Raw genomic sequence first — 19,185 nt, 5'->3', positions numbered from 1 at the left:
TTTGTTTCTTGACGTATCCTCTAACCACTGACCAATTTTCGTGAAAATCGATGAAGGTTCACCGAAATTGAAGGTAATCATTGATTTTTACCTTCAGTGACTGCACTATACAAAATAAATTGCAATTTACTGATCTAAATGCGCGTAATTTGGAAGCTTATACATTATTAAATGATATGTAGTCGCCAAATAATTAGTTTAACGCATTTTAAGTACAACTTTCTCTTAAGCCGGGAAGATAGGGTGGTTTTCTTGCGAAGGGGTTGTAGCTCAATAAACGAAATGCCCTTGATTTAATAGTTTATTCTTAGAGTATATAAGCTATAGGAATTTTATCCGCAATACGATATATTTTAAGTTTTCTCAGCATTTTTCTCTTAAGTTAAATCAATTAAAGGGTTGTTTGGGGGTGAAGGGGATGAGCTCAAAAATCGAAACTATATAATTTCAAGAGCTCATAAATAGCTCGTAATTCTGCCGCAAAAACCGATTCAATATTCCTATTTTTAAGTAGTGGGGGGGGGGGGCTGACTCTCACTAGGGTATTAAATTCCTGCTCAGTGGAACGAGCTCAAAATTTTTAGTTTGCGGAATATGAGAGCTCATAAATAGCTCATAAATCAGGGCTATTTGTTTTTTAATTTTTGCAAGTGGGGGGGGGGGCAGCTCAACACGGGTCGAAACAAAACATGATATAGATTGTCCCAAACCCTTTTGTCACAGATTATCGAATTCTCTCTAACGCATTACAGTTGGTAGTGACAGAAAAAATGGACCTCTGTGATTATTATACATTGAACTTAAAAAATTATGTATTCCTTGACAGGTATTTGCACATTAAAACGGATTTATACTTATAACTGTATAATTGGTTGGCGATTACAATACTCCAAATAGATAATCAATCAATGAGGCGAGTAAAGATAATTTGACATAAAAATAATCGAAAATATGGTAAAATGACAATTGTAATTTCTAGGTTAGTATTTTTCAGCAACGTAAATATAAATATTTTATGTCATTGGTATATTCGGACACTGTATAGTGAAATTTAATTTACATTTATTTGTTTTTACATTAAAATAATTTAAATAATAATATTCTAACAAATATTTGTATACATATTGATGTTTATATACTTAAATATAAATATTCTGACAACTGTCAGATTTAACTAAAATGTCATATAATGATTTGCGACATTCTTAAAATCCTATCTGACGTCAAAATTAATGACCCACTGAAAAAAGGGTTTGAGAACCACTATAATATTCTATTCCCTCCATGCGTGACCATGGTGGCGGTACCCTGAAACAATGCCAGGTTAAGTAGTGGTGAAATATGACAATATTGGAGCATTCTTTGTAATGTCATTATTATTGTTTGTATAACAAATGTTAACAAAAGTGATAAATAAATGTTATTATTTATTTATCAACGGGCAATCACCCAATTAAAATACAGTATGGATTAATGACGAGTATGGATTAATGGTTCAGTGTCCTGGAGGGGATCCTGCAATAGATGTTGCTCAACAGTTAGGGTTTTTAAAATTCTTTCAACACATTAATGTTCCTAATAATCGTAATGTATTTTTAGATTTGGTTTTTTCAAATGTTAGGGAATTAAATGTCTTGAAAGCAAAAGATCCTTTGGTAGACCCTAGCCAACACCATGTGGGTTATGAGTGTTTTTTAAACTTAGATTTAACTTATTCAAAAAATTTAAAATATGATGAATTTTTTTATGATTTTGTAAATGGAAACTACGCTGAACTCAATAACTTCCTTGCATCCATGGATTGGCAGAACTGTCTGGTTGAGGGTGTTGATAATTCTGTGGGTTTGTTCTATGATGTTCTGTTGACAGGGATAGCATTGTTTGTACCATTAAAAAGATTCAGAACATCTTCCTTCCCTAAATGGTTTTCCCACGAACTCAGGAATTTAACGCAGGAGAAAAAACGTGCCCACTCTATGTACATGAGAAGTCAGTCTGATGCTGAATATGTTAGGTTTTCTCGCCTTAGGGCTGAGTGTAAGCGTTTGTCTGATACATGCTTTAGTGGCTATATGGGTGGAGTAGACATTAGCTTAAAAAATAACCCTAAATCATTTTGGAAGTTCATTAATGACAAGCGATCTACTCATAGCTTACCGAGCTCTTTATTTTATTTAGACCAATCAGCATCTAACGGTCAAGATATAGCAAATTTATTTCAGAAGTTCTTTCAAACTGTTTACTTGCCTAATAATGGTCAGCTCCAGGTGCCCTGCTACCCTGAGGGTAGCAATGTAAGTACATGTATTAGACCTGCTGCGATATCCATAATTGAAATTTTTGACAGTATAAGTGATCTTCCCAATAAGCTGTCAGCTGGTCCTGATGGTGTGCCTAATTATCTTTTGAAAAAGTGTGTCTGTACTCTAGTCATACCTTTGCATTTACTGTTTAACAGGTCTTTAGCGACATCTATGTTTCCGGCTGCTTGGAAGGAGAGCTACGTTATACCTGTTTATAAAAATGGGCAAAAGGATAACATTGAAAATTATCGCAGCATATGCATTCAGTCTGCAATACCCAAGCTTTTTGACAGCCTGGTAGCCAAGCAGCTTTCTTGGTTGTGTAACGGATTAATTTCCGATTCGCAGCATGGCTTTCGCATAAAAAGGTCTGCTGCGACGAACTTGGTCGAGTATCAGTCTGACTTATTGTGTCAAATGGAGGATCGTAAATAGATAGATGCCATATACACGGATTTTTCGAAAGCGTTTGATGGTGTTGATCACCAGATACTCTTGGAAAAGCTGGTGTCTGTGGGTTTTGATGTTAACTTTGTCGAGTGGATTAAGAACTCCTCATCGGGGCGTACTCAACGAGTGAAGATTGGTAGCTATTTATCCGACATTATTACAGTAAGCTCCGGAGTTGCTCAGGGTGGCCATACTTCTCCGCTTCTTTTTATCATCTTTGTTAATGATCTAAATAATTGCTTTTTGAATAGTAAATGCTTAATGCTAGTTGATGATCTGAAATTCTGGAGACCTGTGGATGGTTTGTTGGATCAGGCGTTGTTGCAGGAGGATCTTGATAGACTGCAGGAGTGGTGTGTTCGAAACAAACTTTTCTTGAATGCCAGGAAATGCTGTTTTATAAGCTTCTTTCGGAAAGTCAGTAGAATTGAATCAGGTTACATCATTAATAATCAGCCACTTGAATATGTATCTTCCGTTAGGGATTTGGGTGTTGTTTTGGATGAGAAGCTTTCTTTTGTGGAGCATATAAATGCTGTATCTGTGAAGGCATCTAAACTTTTGGGATTTGTTACAAGAAATTGCAAATTCTTCTCTATTGAATCTACTAGGCTTGGTTACTGTAGCTTAGTAAGGTCCCTCTTGGAGTACAGTTCTGTGGTTTGGTCACCCTATTTCCAGACTCATATTGATACTATCGAGAGAATACAACATAGATTCTTGAGATCATGTGCTTACTATACACAAACTATCATTGTCAATCACGATTATTCTTTTCTTGAACAACAGTTGTCCCTACCTCCACTTAAGGTACGCCGTGACATAGCAGGTGCTGTTTTCATTTTTAGGATCATAAATGGACTTATAGATTCTCCCAATCTTTTAAGTCAGATTAATTTTAATGTTCCTTATCAAGCTCTCCGTTACCATAATATGTTTAAAATACCTTTCCATAGAACATTGTATGGCGTTCACAACCCACTTGATAGGTATATGGGATTGTTAAATAATTACGAACTTTATTTATTTAATATAACTCTAAATCAATTAAAAAGATCTCTTGCTCTCTGATGTTATTTTTATACTCTTAAGTGTTATGTTTGTATGTTGTATATTTTTTTGTAGTCAATATTTATGTTATATATTAATTTTCGTGACATATGAAATTTTTCAGTGTTTTTATACTTTTCTAACTCTCTATTTTTTAGATTAATTAAGTCATATTTAACACATTGAATTTATTATTACCTTTTGGAAATGTATTAATATTTAACTGTAATTTTTCTGTTAATGGGGTTATCCCGTATAATAATAAATAAATAAATAAATAAACAGTATAAACATAATTCATAGGAGATTTTTAACGTAAATTAAATTTAAAAATTTTAATCATACAAACTAGGAACATTAAATAACAAACATTAACAAAAAATGTACAAAATACAAGGACACATCGACCCATGCAACGAAGACTAGTGTAACTCAATTTTGGTTGAACTGAGATACTCATGTTTGAAAATTTTTCGCGAAAAGTTCGTTCTAAGAAATGATGATATCTTTGGAAGAAATACGCCTTACACACTGAAATTTCTGATATATTATCTATAAAGATAATATTGATTTCTTGATATCTTGATTTTTTCGTGAACAGATTAAAGGATTCCACTTTTTTTTTATTATTTTAGATTTTTCTTTGGTATTTTTACAGTTGGACAGCGGGTTTACTCAAACTTCTTTTTTGAACTTATACCGGGTGGAAGAAAAGATATGTTTTTCAGATGGTAAGTTTGAGACACCCTGTAGGAAGGACAAGGTATAAGTGTGGGTATTCATCGAAATCGTATTATAGTCTTATGTTTTATGAACATTTTGTTTTTTGAATATCCTTAACCCTTTAACAGGCAGAACTATTGTTTTTGTAAAACTATACTTTTGAATAGTAAAAGTAGTTCATTATGCATCATTAGTAAGACAAAAAATGTTTAAAACTTTTTTTTCTGCGCCAGAAGGGCTGGGAAGGGTGGTATATATAGCTACCAGTGTCCATTTTGACAAACAACTAATACTTAGTGGGCAATGGTATATATAGCGACCAGTAAAAATAATTACTGAAATTTAAAAAAAAAAACATTATTTTGAAAATAAAAAAAAACTAAATACAGGAATATTTTAAATTTATTATCTAAGAACTTTCTATCTACTATGGCAGGGTGCAAAGCAGTCTTTGCATAGAGCAACGTTAAAAACTTGACAAATCAAATTGCTACGCGTTTGTTTCTTTTTAGATGAAGCACAAAGGGCACAGCGCCTATAAGTTCCTTTGGTGGGTAAGTGTGAACCAGCATTCAAAGTTGAGTTTGATGGAGGTCCAGACTTTTTCTGAAAGTAAAAGTGCTAATCAAATTATCAGCTAGTTCAATGTAATGCTAGGAACTGTAATACAGTCATAGGCTTAGCACTTGAGTTTTTTTTTTCAGAGTCTCCTTATATAAAATATAGCTGTTTACTATTGCTGCGTCTAAAAGGTAGTAAAATATTTTTACCCACCAACGTCTTGATTTGCATGCAATGGAGTAGTTAGCATGATATTGATCGGATAGATCCACTCCACCCATGTATTTGTTATAATCCGCTATTGCCTGAGGACATGGTACATAGCTCTATTTCCGGTTTTGTTTGTTCTCAAAACCTGAGTTTTTTGTTGAAAATTATGTAGATTGCTGACAACACTAACACATTTTACACCTCAATATTTCCACTTTTAAACAGATATTTCCCCAGAACTAACCGAATCTGACTGATTTTGGGAAAGCTCTTTATCAACACTTAATATTTGTTTTGGAAAATATTTTCTTGTTTGTCTTACAGTGCCACAAGCAAAAGTTTTCTTTTCCAGTAGTTTCTGCATCAGTGGTATTGAATTCTTCTGGGTAGAGTAGAGGTTCGATTCTTTGTCGATTGGTTTCTCGAATTAATGTCAACATTGACGATTGAAGACAGTAAAATCAAATGATTCGAAAAGAAGATTGGGGTCGTTTTTCTTGGACCACACAAAAGATTGATTTGAAGGAACAGGAGCTTGTACCGCATTCTCATCTTTATCGGCAGGAGTTAGGGAATTTGTTGCTTGAGGTAATGTTAACAGTTGTTCATCCTCGTCGTCTTCATCAGAAAAAATGTTTTTAGGAAATATCCTAGCCAACTTGTTGTCTTTGAAACCAAATCCGTCATCTGGATCAAAGTTAGGATCTTGATCCGAATCACCAAAATCTTCGTTTCCGCTAGAATTATTTTTGTCTTTCTTGTAAGAGTACATTGGTGCACCCTTTTCAAGAGCTGTACTGAAGTACTGGAACAGGTAGGCTGGCTGTCGATACTAGTAGTCGTGGATTGTGACGGAGTTCTGGAAATTGAGCTTGTCTCAGGAAAATTGTCATCGTCATCCTCATCGCCATCAAATTCGGAAAGACAATACTGTTTATCATTTAGATGGTGTACTATATACTATATACTGGAGTTCAGCTTCTGTAAGCAGTCGATTTCTAGACATCTAAAAAAACATAGGAATAATGTACTGGAAAAATCTAACCAAATCTAAATAATGTACTAGTAAAAATGGAATGACAAATAGGCCTAATAAATAATTAAAAGTCTTATAGAACCTTGTCTAGCAAATAAATACTAAACTTTGCTTTAATGTATCCGTAAAAAATTTAGTATTGTGCGTAAACTACGATCTCGAGATTTTGTTGGTTTAGTATGTGAAAAAATAACCTTTTATTTGGTACAATCCTCAAAATGATTACAAATATTTTCCTATCGCTAATGTCAAACAACAAGATTTTTATAGGAATTTGTTGCCACAATATTGTTTAATAACTGGCAAAAGTTTCAAAACTAATAAATAAAAATTGTTTGTACGCCGAGATAAATAAAAATAATGAATTTTGGGGTTATAATTCTCATAAAACATATTTATTCTTGCAGTAACTATTCCAGTGCTTTTAAAGAATTATCTGGTAGCTAAAAATAATAAAAAAAAGTATACTTGGCACTTACCTTCATATTTTGTCCAAGTAGTTTATTCCAAATGACACTTGTGCAAAAAACAAAAATAAAATTGACCGATTTTTTACATAGACTGTTGCAGAAAGGCGCGCTGGTAGCTTAGCATACCAGTTTTGTGAAATGCACGTCGTTACCACGCTGCATACAGGTTTTCAGTATTCACACCTACCAGCAATCATTCAGTGTATCGACTGCGCCTATAAGGATTGTTTTCACCGCAACTTTGATGACAAAATAAGCGGTAATAGCTTATGGTATATATAGCTACCAAAGAGCGTTAAAGGGAATATCTTTAGAAACAAATAAATTAGACTGTTTTATTCTTTAACCCGCCATTACACGCGCTATGAGGGAATCCCTCACCATATTTGTTTATAACCAATGAAATTGTGTAAACTAATACGATAACCTTAAGCACCCAGGAATGCCTTTAGCATGGTTTATGAGAGGGTATGAAAAAGTTATAGAATATTTCAGGCGGTCAGTGTGCCGTGTGATAGTTGAAAGAAGAGACATGCCTCTTCAAGTGAGGGAATTCCTCACTGCGCGTGCAATCACAGTGAAATCACGTTTCTATTATCTCAAAGAAACTTTTAGGTTTTTATTTATTATTTAGGTAGGTTTAATTAAAATATTATTGTTTGGATTAGGTTAGGAACAGTGGCACACCGAGGGGGTTAAAATCCCACCCAGAGCATATAGAAATATATATAAAAGAAAGTAGGAAAATGTAACTTGTCTTTCACAAATAATACAAAAAGCTTTCGGTGCCCAAGCAAACCCCCCCCCCCAGAGGAAAATTCTATTTGCGCCACTGGTTAAGAACCCATTTTTAAATTTACCTATTCTAATTGGGAAGTAAGCCATAATTTAACTTGAAAAATTGATTTTATTGACGTTTCGAAATCCACCTCGGACGTCGTTATCAAAATACAAAATATTAATAGTTAATTACATAAATGCCACAAAGAAATAGCTTCAGAACAGTTGTTAATTTTAATTTGTATTTTTAGTAAAATTAATTCGCGTAAAGGACGTTAATTTCTTCAGTGGCTTGCTGAAATTGAAAATTAAGAAAATTTGCATTTGATCTATATTATTTTTACTTTTGTTTTGTTAAATTAATAAAGAAAATGGTTTACGAGACTTTCTATAATATGTGAGTACAACCCATTTTATATTTATACATGTTGACATTCATTCTTCCTCGAAATAAGTCGAATTTATGTAGGTGAGGGCGACGCTCATACGCGTGCAACCACGTCACAATAGAAGACGCGTGTAACGGCGGGTTAACATGTGTTTTAACTACAACAATACTAAATTAACAATAAAAAATAACAGTTAATAAACCTTAAAAACAAAAAAGCACACAACGTTAACAATTTTGGTCGACACCGTAAGAGTTTAGTTGTCCACCAAGTGACGAAATTGTTTAATGGAGGATCTGTGATGTTTTGGGGTGGAATTTCGTTAAGAGTAAGTACGGATTTGGTGTCTACTTTGGTGTCTACGTGGAGACTCTTTAAAGAACGAGAGGTATATTACACAGAGAACTTTCTGTGAACACTTTGTTCCTTTCACAGTATATATAGGAAATACTTTCATCTTAGTATATGATAAGACATGGCCTCCTCACGTAGCGTATATCGTCAGTTAAAACACATATTGAAGATTAAAACTGTCTAATTTCTTTTTTATTAAAGATATCAGAGAAACTAACAAATAAAATGTTCACGAAATACGAGACTATAACATAATTTCGATGTGTACCCACTGTATTGGGATTCACAGCATCCATTATTAAGCATCCAATTAAGAGGAAGACACATTCTTTTAAAATTTAAATGTCCTTGGTAAACAAACACAAGTTTGTTTATTATACATATTACGTGACCCAGATTACTCCACACAAGTGTACCAGTTGTCAATCCTGCGGTGTCACCGATTCAATATTACATATTTCTAATTCATGCCCAAAGCCGACTCAGCATAAATAATATCAACACTTTCTCTTTTATTTATATACACAGAAAACATCGGGAGGCATTCTAATTTCATTGCGTGATCAATCATCATTGATAATTGATGCGTGAGCGGCCGTGGGTAACGGCATAAACGCTGGCCTCATACGCCAGTAGACGTGGGTTCGATCCCTGCCAAAGACAAACCATTTTCATTTCCAATAATGACACGAGCCGTCTCACCGTGCCTCGGAGAGTACGTTAAGCCGTCGGTCCCCCTGGGCTAGTGTACATCGACACTAGTTACTTGAAACAGGGTTAAAGATGTAATTGGCGCTGGAACTATCCGAAAGGATCTCCCCGGCAAAAATGCCATACGATATTATTATTATTATTGATAATTGAGATACACCAGAGGGTGAACGTACATTAGCACACCAACTCTTTACAGTCGTACTCCGAGTTGATAATAAAATGAATATACTGTGAGTAGTGTTTACTTCATCAACCCCTATCGTAGGGGGTAACTACCCCCAACCACTGTGAGATGGTCCAGATGATGTAGAACTAATATACCACCTTTGTACGTTTTCCTTCCTACAGGGTGTCTCAAACTTTTGTTTCAGTTAAAACACATGTTAAAGAATAAAACCGTCTATTTTCTTTGTTTCTAAAGATATCAGGGACATTCAAAAAACAAAATGTCACAAAACATAAGACTATATTACGATTTCGATGCTAACTCACACTTGTATTTTGTCCTCTCTATAGGGTGTCTCAAACAACATAAGAAAACCATTTCTTTTCTTCCACCCGGTATAAGTACAAAAAAGAAGTTTGAGTAAACCTTTGCCCAACTGTGTAAATACCAAAGAAAAATCTAAAATAATAAAAAGAAAATTAGCGGAATCCGTTAATCTGTTCATGAAAGAATCAACTATGAAAATGAGCATAATTTTAGGTGATGCAAACTTTTGAAACTATGTTTATAATATTTTTTATGGATTACCGTCGAAGGACGACATGATCAACCAAAAAGAAGATGAATATGGTGATTTTTCTAGTGACATTATTTAGGGCTTACAATACCGGAATTGCGGGAAAATTTTTGTCCGGTATTCGATACCGGTATTTATAATAAAAATACCGGTATTTCGGTATTAGCTTAATTTATAAAAAGTGAATTGATGCAAAATAAACTTTCTTAGATATTTTTTGCCATTACAAGAAATTATTTTTGAAGATAAACAACCAATATCATTGTAAAAAAAAATTATTAAACACGTTTATTATACATACAAGTCAAGTATAGCGCTTTCTAAAAGCGTGAATGTCGTTAATTTAAGGCGAAGGGTTATATCAGCTTATATATCAACCAAATTATTAAATCTCGTCTATACAAATACATAAAATAAGATTTAACTAATGCCTCGACAACTAATGGCCATTGGCATGATAGGTACAGTGCCTTTTTGCAGTCAGATGTGTGTGTTGAGTAAGTATCTTGTTACTTTGCAAAGTCGACGTCATTGTCTTTGCAAAGAGACGCTAATTGTATCCGAACGTCTGCAGTCCTTCCGGTGAGTACCGATCCCACAAGGACAGAAACTATTTTCATTTATTAATTTATATTTATAATAAACAAAAAATTTCTGACCCTGGTGAGATTGGAACTCACGACCATTCGGACCTTTCGATCTAAAGGTAGGCGCTCTTACCACTGAGCCACAGAGGGGATAGCTTAATCAGAATTGTTTTTACATTTTCAGATCTATTTTTCATTTTTTTTTTGTGCACTGTGGTGTATAAATTAGGCTCACTTATTTTCTGAATTATTAATAATTGAAAATATATAGCGGTCTAAATACAGAGTAATCCATATAAAATATTTGTCACAGTGAGTTAATGTTTGTATTAATATATTTTAAAGCTCAATTAATTTACAAATAGCAAATTTCATAAGTAAAAGTACTATCCTATTATATGCAAAATTTATCCTATGAATCAAAAATATAGTTTTTCTATTTGCACATTTTTTGTATCTATTTCTACTCTCTATGTAATGTTATAAACAACATCTACTCATTTCAAAACAAAATTTAACAGGTTTCATAATATATATTATTTAATAACAAGTCGATATAACAACTGAGGATAGTATAAATATAACGTGTATATTTTTTATTCATAATACCGGTTTTAATACCGGGATCCCGGTATTTGAAATTTTAAATACCAAATACCGGTTTTGAGATTTTGGCTCGGTATTGTAAGCCCTAACATTATTGGATGTGAATCTATTTTTGGAGTTTACTCCTCCTAGTTGAAAAACAGGGTATAGCTGAGCACTTTCGGCTTACAAAACTATCTTCAGAGCTATGCTAAAATAGAATAACTTGATATAAGTAACTCATTTGAGTGTTAAAATGTTTAACTTGCCTCAAAATTTAAAAGTACCACTACTAAAGAGAGATCCCATTGTTTTTCCATAACTTTAACTTTTGAGGAAAAATTTGTATTTTTTCAACAATGAGATCCCTTTTTATTAGTGGTACTTTTAAATTTTGTCTTTTCTGTTAGTTATTAATTTTTTTTAAGAGTATACAGTATTACAGTACCGCGTCATCAATATAACTTCGGGAGATAGTATCATACCCTTTTTTCGTAAGGTCTGCGAAACTTTGGCAACAGTGCTTCGGAATTGTTTGACATAACTTGAATGTGACATTAACTCATAACATATTAGTAAATAAATATTTTATAAAAATAAACCAAAATGGGTGAAAATTTTATGTTAACATAGGTATTTGCACGAAACAAAAGCCTATTTCTAGCTTATTTTATTTTATTTAGTTCATAGAACGCCAAAGGCACTTTAACTTTATATACTCGCATTAGAATTCGAAATATTTTTACGTAAAATATACTTATAGGTACAAAAGTAGATACAAAACATACATATAACTAAAACTCACAATTAACAATAATCTATTTTTTCAAATAGGCCAACAACTTAGTTCTATGAGACAAAAATATAATAAATTAACTATAAATAAACACTACTTTCCTATGAAACAATAACGAATTCTTAAAATGAATGAAAACTACTACACTGAACAGATATCGATAAAGATAACAGAAGAGAAAATCTGACGCAGGTTTGTCAAAATGACAGTGACAATTTCTCTGTGTTGCCTAATTAGTTCATCATTATCATTATCACGTAGCGCTACAACCCTGGGTGGGTCCTGGCTGACTGTACAACTTTCTTCCAATTTCTTCGGTCTTCCATCAACCTATGGTCAAATGGAATGTTCATTTTCCGGAGATCTGCTTGGATGTTATCTCTCCATCGCATTCTGGGACGTCCAAGTGGCCTTTTGCCTGTAGGAATCTCCTCCCATACCAGTTTTACAAGTCTTTCGTTATGAAGTCTGTGCACGTGGCCTGCCCATCTTAGTCGCTGTGATTTAATTTCTTGGACAATATGGGTGTCATTGTAAAGTGCTTTTAATTCGATGTTGGTTCTGATCCTACACTGGTTTGTGTTAATGTCGTGGTGAGGTCCGAAAATTTTTCTAAGTATTTTTCACAAACCATACATACTCATAGACGTTTCACGGCCATGTTAATCTTTCGGATCGAATTAACGCCATCTCTTGATTGGAATGGGAACTAAATTGACAAATTTTAGTTACGTGGGAATTTCAAATTATAAATTTTGCGGGATTTTTGATGAAATTTCGCAGGAAATTAAAACAACAGAAAGACAATTCAATGTTTTATTCAATGTTTTACTGAAAACTTCAAATATTCCAATTTGTTTTCAAAATGCTATAAACACTACTGCCATGTCTCACGTGAAAGCACTGATGTGTAATATTGAGTTGAATGAAAATTTTTGAAATAATCTTGTAGGATGATTGTTTAGATAAATACCTTATAATCTTTCACAAACTTCCAAAAATATATAGGCCCGAAATGTTGATGACACACTTGTATATTGGAATAAACTGTTTCAGGATCTATTATATTGTTTTTTTAAATGTGGAGATACACAACACAGGATGATCAATGTAAACTAAAAATTCTACTCACAAAAACGGAGAGGAGGTTAATACAATTGATTAAAATTGTGATTAAATCTAATTAAAAACGTAACACCACTATAATGAAATATTTAAGCCACAAACTGTAAAATAAAAAGTAAATAACAAATTAATTTAATTGTCAACCGTCAGTTGTTAAATATGACAAGAGAATTGACTGACAGCGACATCTCTGGATTGGAATGGTAACTAATTTGCTGTCTTGACCTTGACAATTTACGTGAAACGTCTATAAGTATGTATGGTTTGTGGTATTTTTCGTTCAAAACGTCTGAGCTTTTCTTCGTTTGATTTGGTCATGGTCCACGTTTCGCATCCATATGTCAGTACTGGTCTGACGATGGATTTATAAATTTTGATCTTGGAACTTCTTGTAAGATTTTTTGATTTTATAAGCTTATCCAGTGCGAATAGACAGCGATTTGCTGATTAGATTCTGTCTTTTATTTCTTCAGTAACATCGTTGTCACCTGTGATTACGGCCCCCAGATACTTAAAATGTTGTACTCTTTCGGCCTAATTAGTTATTAGTTATAATATGTTCGATTTCTTGTTAGAAATAAAAAATGTTAGTAGGTCCAAAATAACACAAAATCTAGGCATGGGATAAAAAAGTTTATTTGAAGAAAGTGAATTTTTTTGTTCGTCTTAATGGCGGTACAGGCTCGTTTTTTTAATATGGTATTTAATTACAGAGTAATTTCCACATACTAAAATATATTTCTCAAATTGGGCTCTGTACCGCCATTCTTTATTATATTACGAATATGTGTGCCAAATATTTCGACAAAATATTCAAAATTATAGCCGCAATCTTGGACCGCGTTTGTTGCTACCTGTTGATCGCTACTGTAGCCTCTTAAGCATATGTACCAAAGAATTTTCTCTATCCTTAGGATTAGATTATATTTTCTAATTATTGCTTACTCTGTTCCAGAGATTGTTCTTTCAAGAAGAAGACGTATTTCGCAGAACGTGCGGGTGCCAGAGCAGTCATAATTAGTGACGTTGTTAATCCTAATCAAGAATTTTTTATCGAAATGGTAGATGACACCTCTGTCGAAGATGTACACATTCCCGCAGGTTACCTATTAGGTAAAAACGGGCTGATGATTTTAAAAACACTAGAAAAACTAAATCGGAACTATGCTATAATCAATTTACCTGTCAATCTAACATTTACCCTCATTTCTGATATGAATCAACCACCATGGTTGGGTTGGTAGCAGATTTGGTCGATTTATGCACTTTTATATTTTTGTAGAGCATTGTTATTGTGTATTTTCGCATTTTTACCATTTGTGAATGATTAATACCTATTCTCCACATTAAAAGCCACAATAAATAACATTTAACTAAGTGATTGCTATACAGTGATGAGCGCGCTAATAACCGGCAAAATTACGGAAAAAAACGAAAAATATAATACGTTGTGAAATAAAAGATGAAACTAGTAGAGGTGGGAAATATCAATAGAAACCTATAAATTTACATTATATGTGTTGATAGTTTCCCACCTTTAGCCGTATCGTAGTCAAACTGTCACAGAAGAATTTTATAAAGCTAAATTTTTTATAAAATTCTCCTGTCACAGTGGCGGTTGTCAAACTCCTCCGATAAGTCTAAAGGTGGGAAACTTTCAATACAATGTAAATTTATAGGTTTCTGTTGATAATTTCCCACCTCTGATAGTTACATCTCTTTTTATATTTCACAACATATTATGTTTTCCGTCTTTTGCATTATTTTTCCTGTTTTTAGTGCACTCATCACTGTAATTTTTTTTTTAAATATGAGCAATATTTTTTAGTTTTCGCCCACTTTTGTAGGGAGGGAGGTTCGCGGATTTTTATATTATTGTAACTTAAGGTACATACTAGTACACTTTAGAACAGCGGTTCTCAACCACCGTGTCGCGACACACTGGTGTGTCGGAAGAACCTATCAGGTGTGTCGCGAGATTTACGAATACGATATTTTTATTTATATTTTTTTACTTATTATAATATACCAATCATGCATTCAACCATTTTTTTAACTATTAGGTATATACCACGTTATACCAATCAATAAAGTGACAATCCGTAATTGTTTCTTCTCTGTAAGTGTTTTTAAAACTTGAAAAGACATTTGAAAATTCATTTGATGAAAAGACATTTGGAACAAAATCATCAAATCATTTCCCAAAAACCGCGCGAGTATTTTCAACGTCTACGTTGTTCCATTCAATCATCCTCAGTTATAATAGAAAAACTAATAAAACTCCCAGATAAGGCACTTTTAGCATCATATAAAGTTTCTGAATTGATTGCCAAAAAAACAGAAAGCCCATACTATTGGTGAAGAGCTTATTTTACCGGCATGTAAAGAATTAGTTGCTACAATGTTAGGCCCGGAAGCTGTTGAACAAAAAATATCAAAGATACTTTTATCAAATGACACAGTCCATCGACGTATATTAGATATGTCAATCGATATCCAAAGTAATATTAGGGAGGTATTGGCAAATACACAATTTGCTCTACAACTGGACGGAAGTACGGACATTTCGGGAAAGGCCCAATTGATATATTTTATAAGATTTGTGTACGGACCGGAAATTATTGAACAGTTCCTATTCTGTCGTGAATTGGAAACAACAACCACTGGAGCTGATATATTTTCTACTGTTGACACCTTCTTCTAGGATCACGGATTTAAGTGGACGGATTTTATTGCGATATGAACAGATGGTGCTGCTGCAATGACGGGAAATGTCAAAGGATTTTTAAGTTTCGCACTAAAGAAAAACCAGTTGATAATAATTACTAATTGCTTTTTACATCGAGAAGCTCTGGTAGTAAAAACTACGGATGGAAGCCAACTGGGTGAAGTTATTCATACTGTTGTTTCTATGATCAACTATATCAAAACTCGTCCGGTGAAATCAAAGGTGTTTGAGAAACTTTGTAAAGACGTGGGCGAAGATCATAAAGTCTTGTTATTTCATAGTAAAATTCGTTGGCTTTCGAAAGGAAAAATACTAAACAGAGTTTTAGAACTTAAAGACGAACTACTCGAATTTTTTAAAACAGAAGATGGCCAAAGTGATAAAACCCTCTTTGGTGTGCTAAGTTGGCTTACCTTTCTGACATTTTTTATAAGCTAAATTCTTTGAATGCAACTACGCAAGGACGAAAGGAAACCATAATACTCGTATCATCAATTGATAAAATAAGTGCGTTCTCCAAAAAACTTACATTCTGGAACTCGGTTATAGAAAAAAAAAAACGATTTGACTGCTTTTCCCGAAACCTCTATATCTTTAATTAATTTGAAATCTGAAGAACAGACTCTACTAAAGGAGAGCATGAAAGAGCACTTATGTAAGTTGCAAGAAGGGATAACTAAATACTTTCCCTCTGTCTTGAGTGCTAACTGTGAATGGTTGATTGCACTTATTGAAGTGTATTCTGACACAGTTTTAATATCAAAATTTTGAGAAGTAGCTCCGGATGTTTTTTGGATTTCAGTTAAGAATGAATATCCAGAATTAGCAAAGAAAGCAGTATCCCTTTTACTGCCGTTTTAGACCTCGTAATTATGTGAATCTGCATTTTCTGCGATGAAAAATATAAAATCTAGCTACCGGTCTCGACTACTTGATGTGGACAGCGAGCTGAGAGTGTGTATGTCTACAATTCGTCCTCGGATAGATATATTTTGCAAAATCATCAGGGTCAAATTTCACACTGATTTTATGTATTCTTTCTGTTTTGTTTTTTACTTGTTATGTTCTTACGAAATAAAAAATAATATGCTTAATATATTCATCTGTACTTACCTACCACTAGCAAAAATTTGTACATATAAGGGTGTCGCGAATCTGTAAGGAGTACGTTAGTGCGTCGCTGAGTAAAAAAGGTTGAGAACCGCTGCTTTAGAAGACCAAAAATAATCATTTTTTTCAAGAATTTTTTTCTCAGAACCTTTATTAAAAATGAACATAAACCTTTTTACATATTAATATCTAACTCTTGGAGAGTACAAAAAATATATATTTTTTCATTTGTGCACGTGCACTAATATTGTAGAGGGCGCAAAAGTAAAGGCCTCGAAAAATGATAGCGGACAGTTAATCTCAGGATTGGGATATCAGAAACCAAAAAATCGTACTGCATTTGAAAAAGAATGGTTTCTTACGTGACAATTTACCACAATTTGACCAAAAAATAAATATTTTTTAACCATGAAAAATTGAATAAAAACGGGCGATTTTTTCACAATTTTTTTTCAAATTTCCGTAAAATCTTTTTTTGCAGAATTTTTCACTAACGGTGGTAAATTGTCACGTAAGAGACCTTTCTTTTTCAAATGCCGTGCGATTTTTTTGTTTCAGAGATCCCAATCCTGAGATTAACTGTCCGCCATCGGAACTACTTTTTTTTCGAGGCCTCGAATTTGGCGCCCTCTACAATATTAGTGTACGTGCATAAATGAAAAAAGATATATTTTTTGTATTCTCTAAGAGTTATATTAATATATAAAAAGTTTTATGTTCATTTTTAATAACGGTCCTGAGAAAAAAAGTCTTGAAAAAATGCTTAATTTTGGTCCTCTAAAGTGTACTAGTACCTTAAAAAAGTAGCCTATCACAATTTTTTTAGCCCTGTAGGTGACCCTGGGCCTGAGATGTCCCTCGAAAGAGTTAAAAAATAGCATTGTTTACCCTATATTTGAAGAGCTGTATTTCTGAGCCCAATGTTGTATATAGAGTTAAATGTTAATTGAGTGTTTCCTTTAGAGTCTTTTTCATTTATGTACAAAACATGTAATTTTATGATCTTGTTTGTTAAATAAATCATTATTCGTTGCTGTTAAAGTACATTGTTCACTAATTATGGTAAAGTGAAGGAATGGCAGCCTCATAAGTTTTTGTAATTGTGATGACATTTTTGAAGATAACAAGAAATAATTATTTATAAAGTTAAGACAACATAAATCAAACTTCTTTACTACCAAAAAAAATAGTAATTCCATAAATGAAAGTACAAAATTAATCAAAAAATAAAAGCGCTACTATGTTACTGTTAGTCCCACTGCGATTTATAGATTTGGTGTGGTCCTCCTTTCCCTGTCTTCTCTGGTGATTAGAACAGCTCACGCAGTCATATTATATATTATACACCATATTCTGATTAGAATTTGACTGTCCGTAAAAAGTTAAAACCTTAAGATAGTTGTTAAATGACAACCATCATAGCAATATTCTAGATAATATTGGAGTTTATCCGTGGATATTTATATATTTTAAAAATTAAAAAAATAAAAACCGAAAGTGCAAACTTCAACGGATATAAAATAAGTTGTACAAGTTGTAATATATTGTATTTATTGCGGTATTCTTGCCAAAGACTAAAATATTATTGATATTGTCACCCCAACGTAAACTAAGCCTGTAATTTAAGAGTCTATTTTGATAACTGCTATATCTGAAACCAACTTTCTTCTTCTTAGCCTTCTATCGTCCACGTTTGGACATAGGCCTCTCCCAACTCTTTCCATCGGTCTCTATCCTGAGCAACATATTTTCAATTTGTTCTGGCTACATTGCTACGGATAGAGCCGAAATCCTTAAGGTGGAAATATAATTATCCAGGTTTTGGCCAAACTTTTCACCAAATGCATTTACCAAGGAAAAACCCCTTCTCAATGGAACAATGCAGTCATTGTTTTATTGCACAAGAAAGGTGACATAACGGATCTAAAAAAACTACCTTCCTCTCAGTCTGCTATCACACATCTACAGTGTGTCCACGGTTGGGGTGCCCAAGAGGAAGAGCTTTTTAATTTTCAATTTTAGCAAAAAATGTCATTCTTGATAAAAAGTTTTGCTGCTTCTAAAACCCCATAAAACGAAATAAAATTCAAGTTTTTCAAATCCTGCTTAATTTTGTAGCCAATTTTATGTAAATCCCTATAAATGTTTGCACTAAGTTCGAAATCGTAACAATAATCTAGTGTTGCCAAGCCACAATGTAGCTTAGTAACTGTCAACTCCGATAAATAATTTGCGAATTGTCATTTTTTCGACATTGTTAAGCGTTCAATAAAGAATTTATCTTGTTAAATTTCATTATTAAAATTATTGGATTAATAATTATTTAATTAATAAATAATTTGAAAATTCAAGGAGAACGACAAAGTCTGGCTTCATAATCCAGAGAAGCGAAAGGGTTGTTCTCCCAAGTTATTATTGTTACAATTTCGAACTTAGTTCAAAAATTTATAGGGATTTAGATAAAATTAAGC

The 19,185-nt window shown here is 33.2% G+C and overlaps 1 protein-coding gene across 2 annotated transcripts in view; it reads left to right on the top strand.

Annotated features, from left to right (window-relative positions):
* The window catches only part of LOC114342870 (PRADC1-like protein), a 37,456-nt gene that overhangs the window by 3,075 nt on the left and 15,196 nt on the right, over positions 1–19,185 (top strand). Inside the window, exon 4 of one of the 2 annotated variants that reach the window (XM_028293675.2) lies at positions 13,832–13,989. In XM_028293675.2, the coding sequence (XP_028149476.1) occupies positions 13,832–13,989 (158 nt within the window). Of the gene's footprint in view, positions 1–13,831; positions 17,756–19,185 lie in introns of those variants that run through there. The other variant, XM_028293674.2, reaches the window with a different exon arrangement.

The sequence above is a fragment of the Diabrotica virgifera genome, chromosome 5, assembly GCF_917563875.1.
Source record: "Diabrotica virgifera virgifera chromosome 5, PGI_DIABVI_V3a".
Lineage (NCBI taxonomy): Eukaryota > Metazoa > Arthropoda > Insecta > Coleoptera > Chrysomelidae > Diabrotica > Diabrotica virgifera.
The sequence above is the reverse complement of the archived record's forward strand: the minus strand, read 5'-3'. Positions and strand labels throughout refer to the sequence as shown.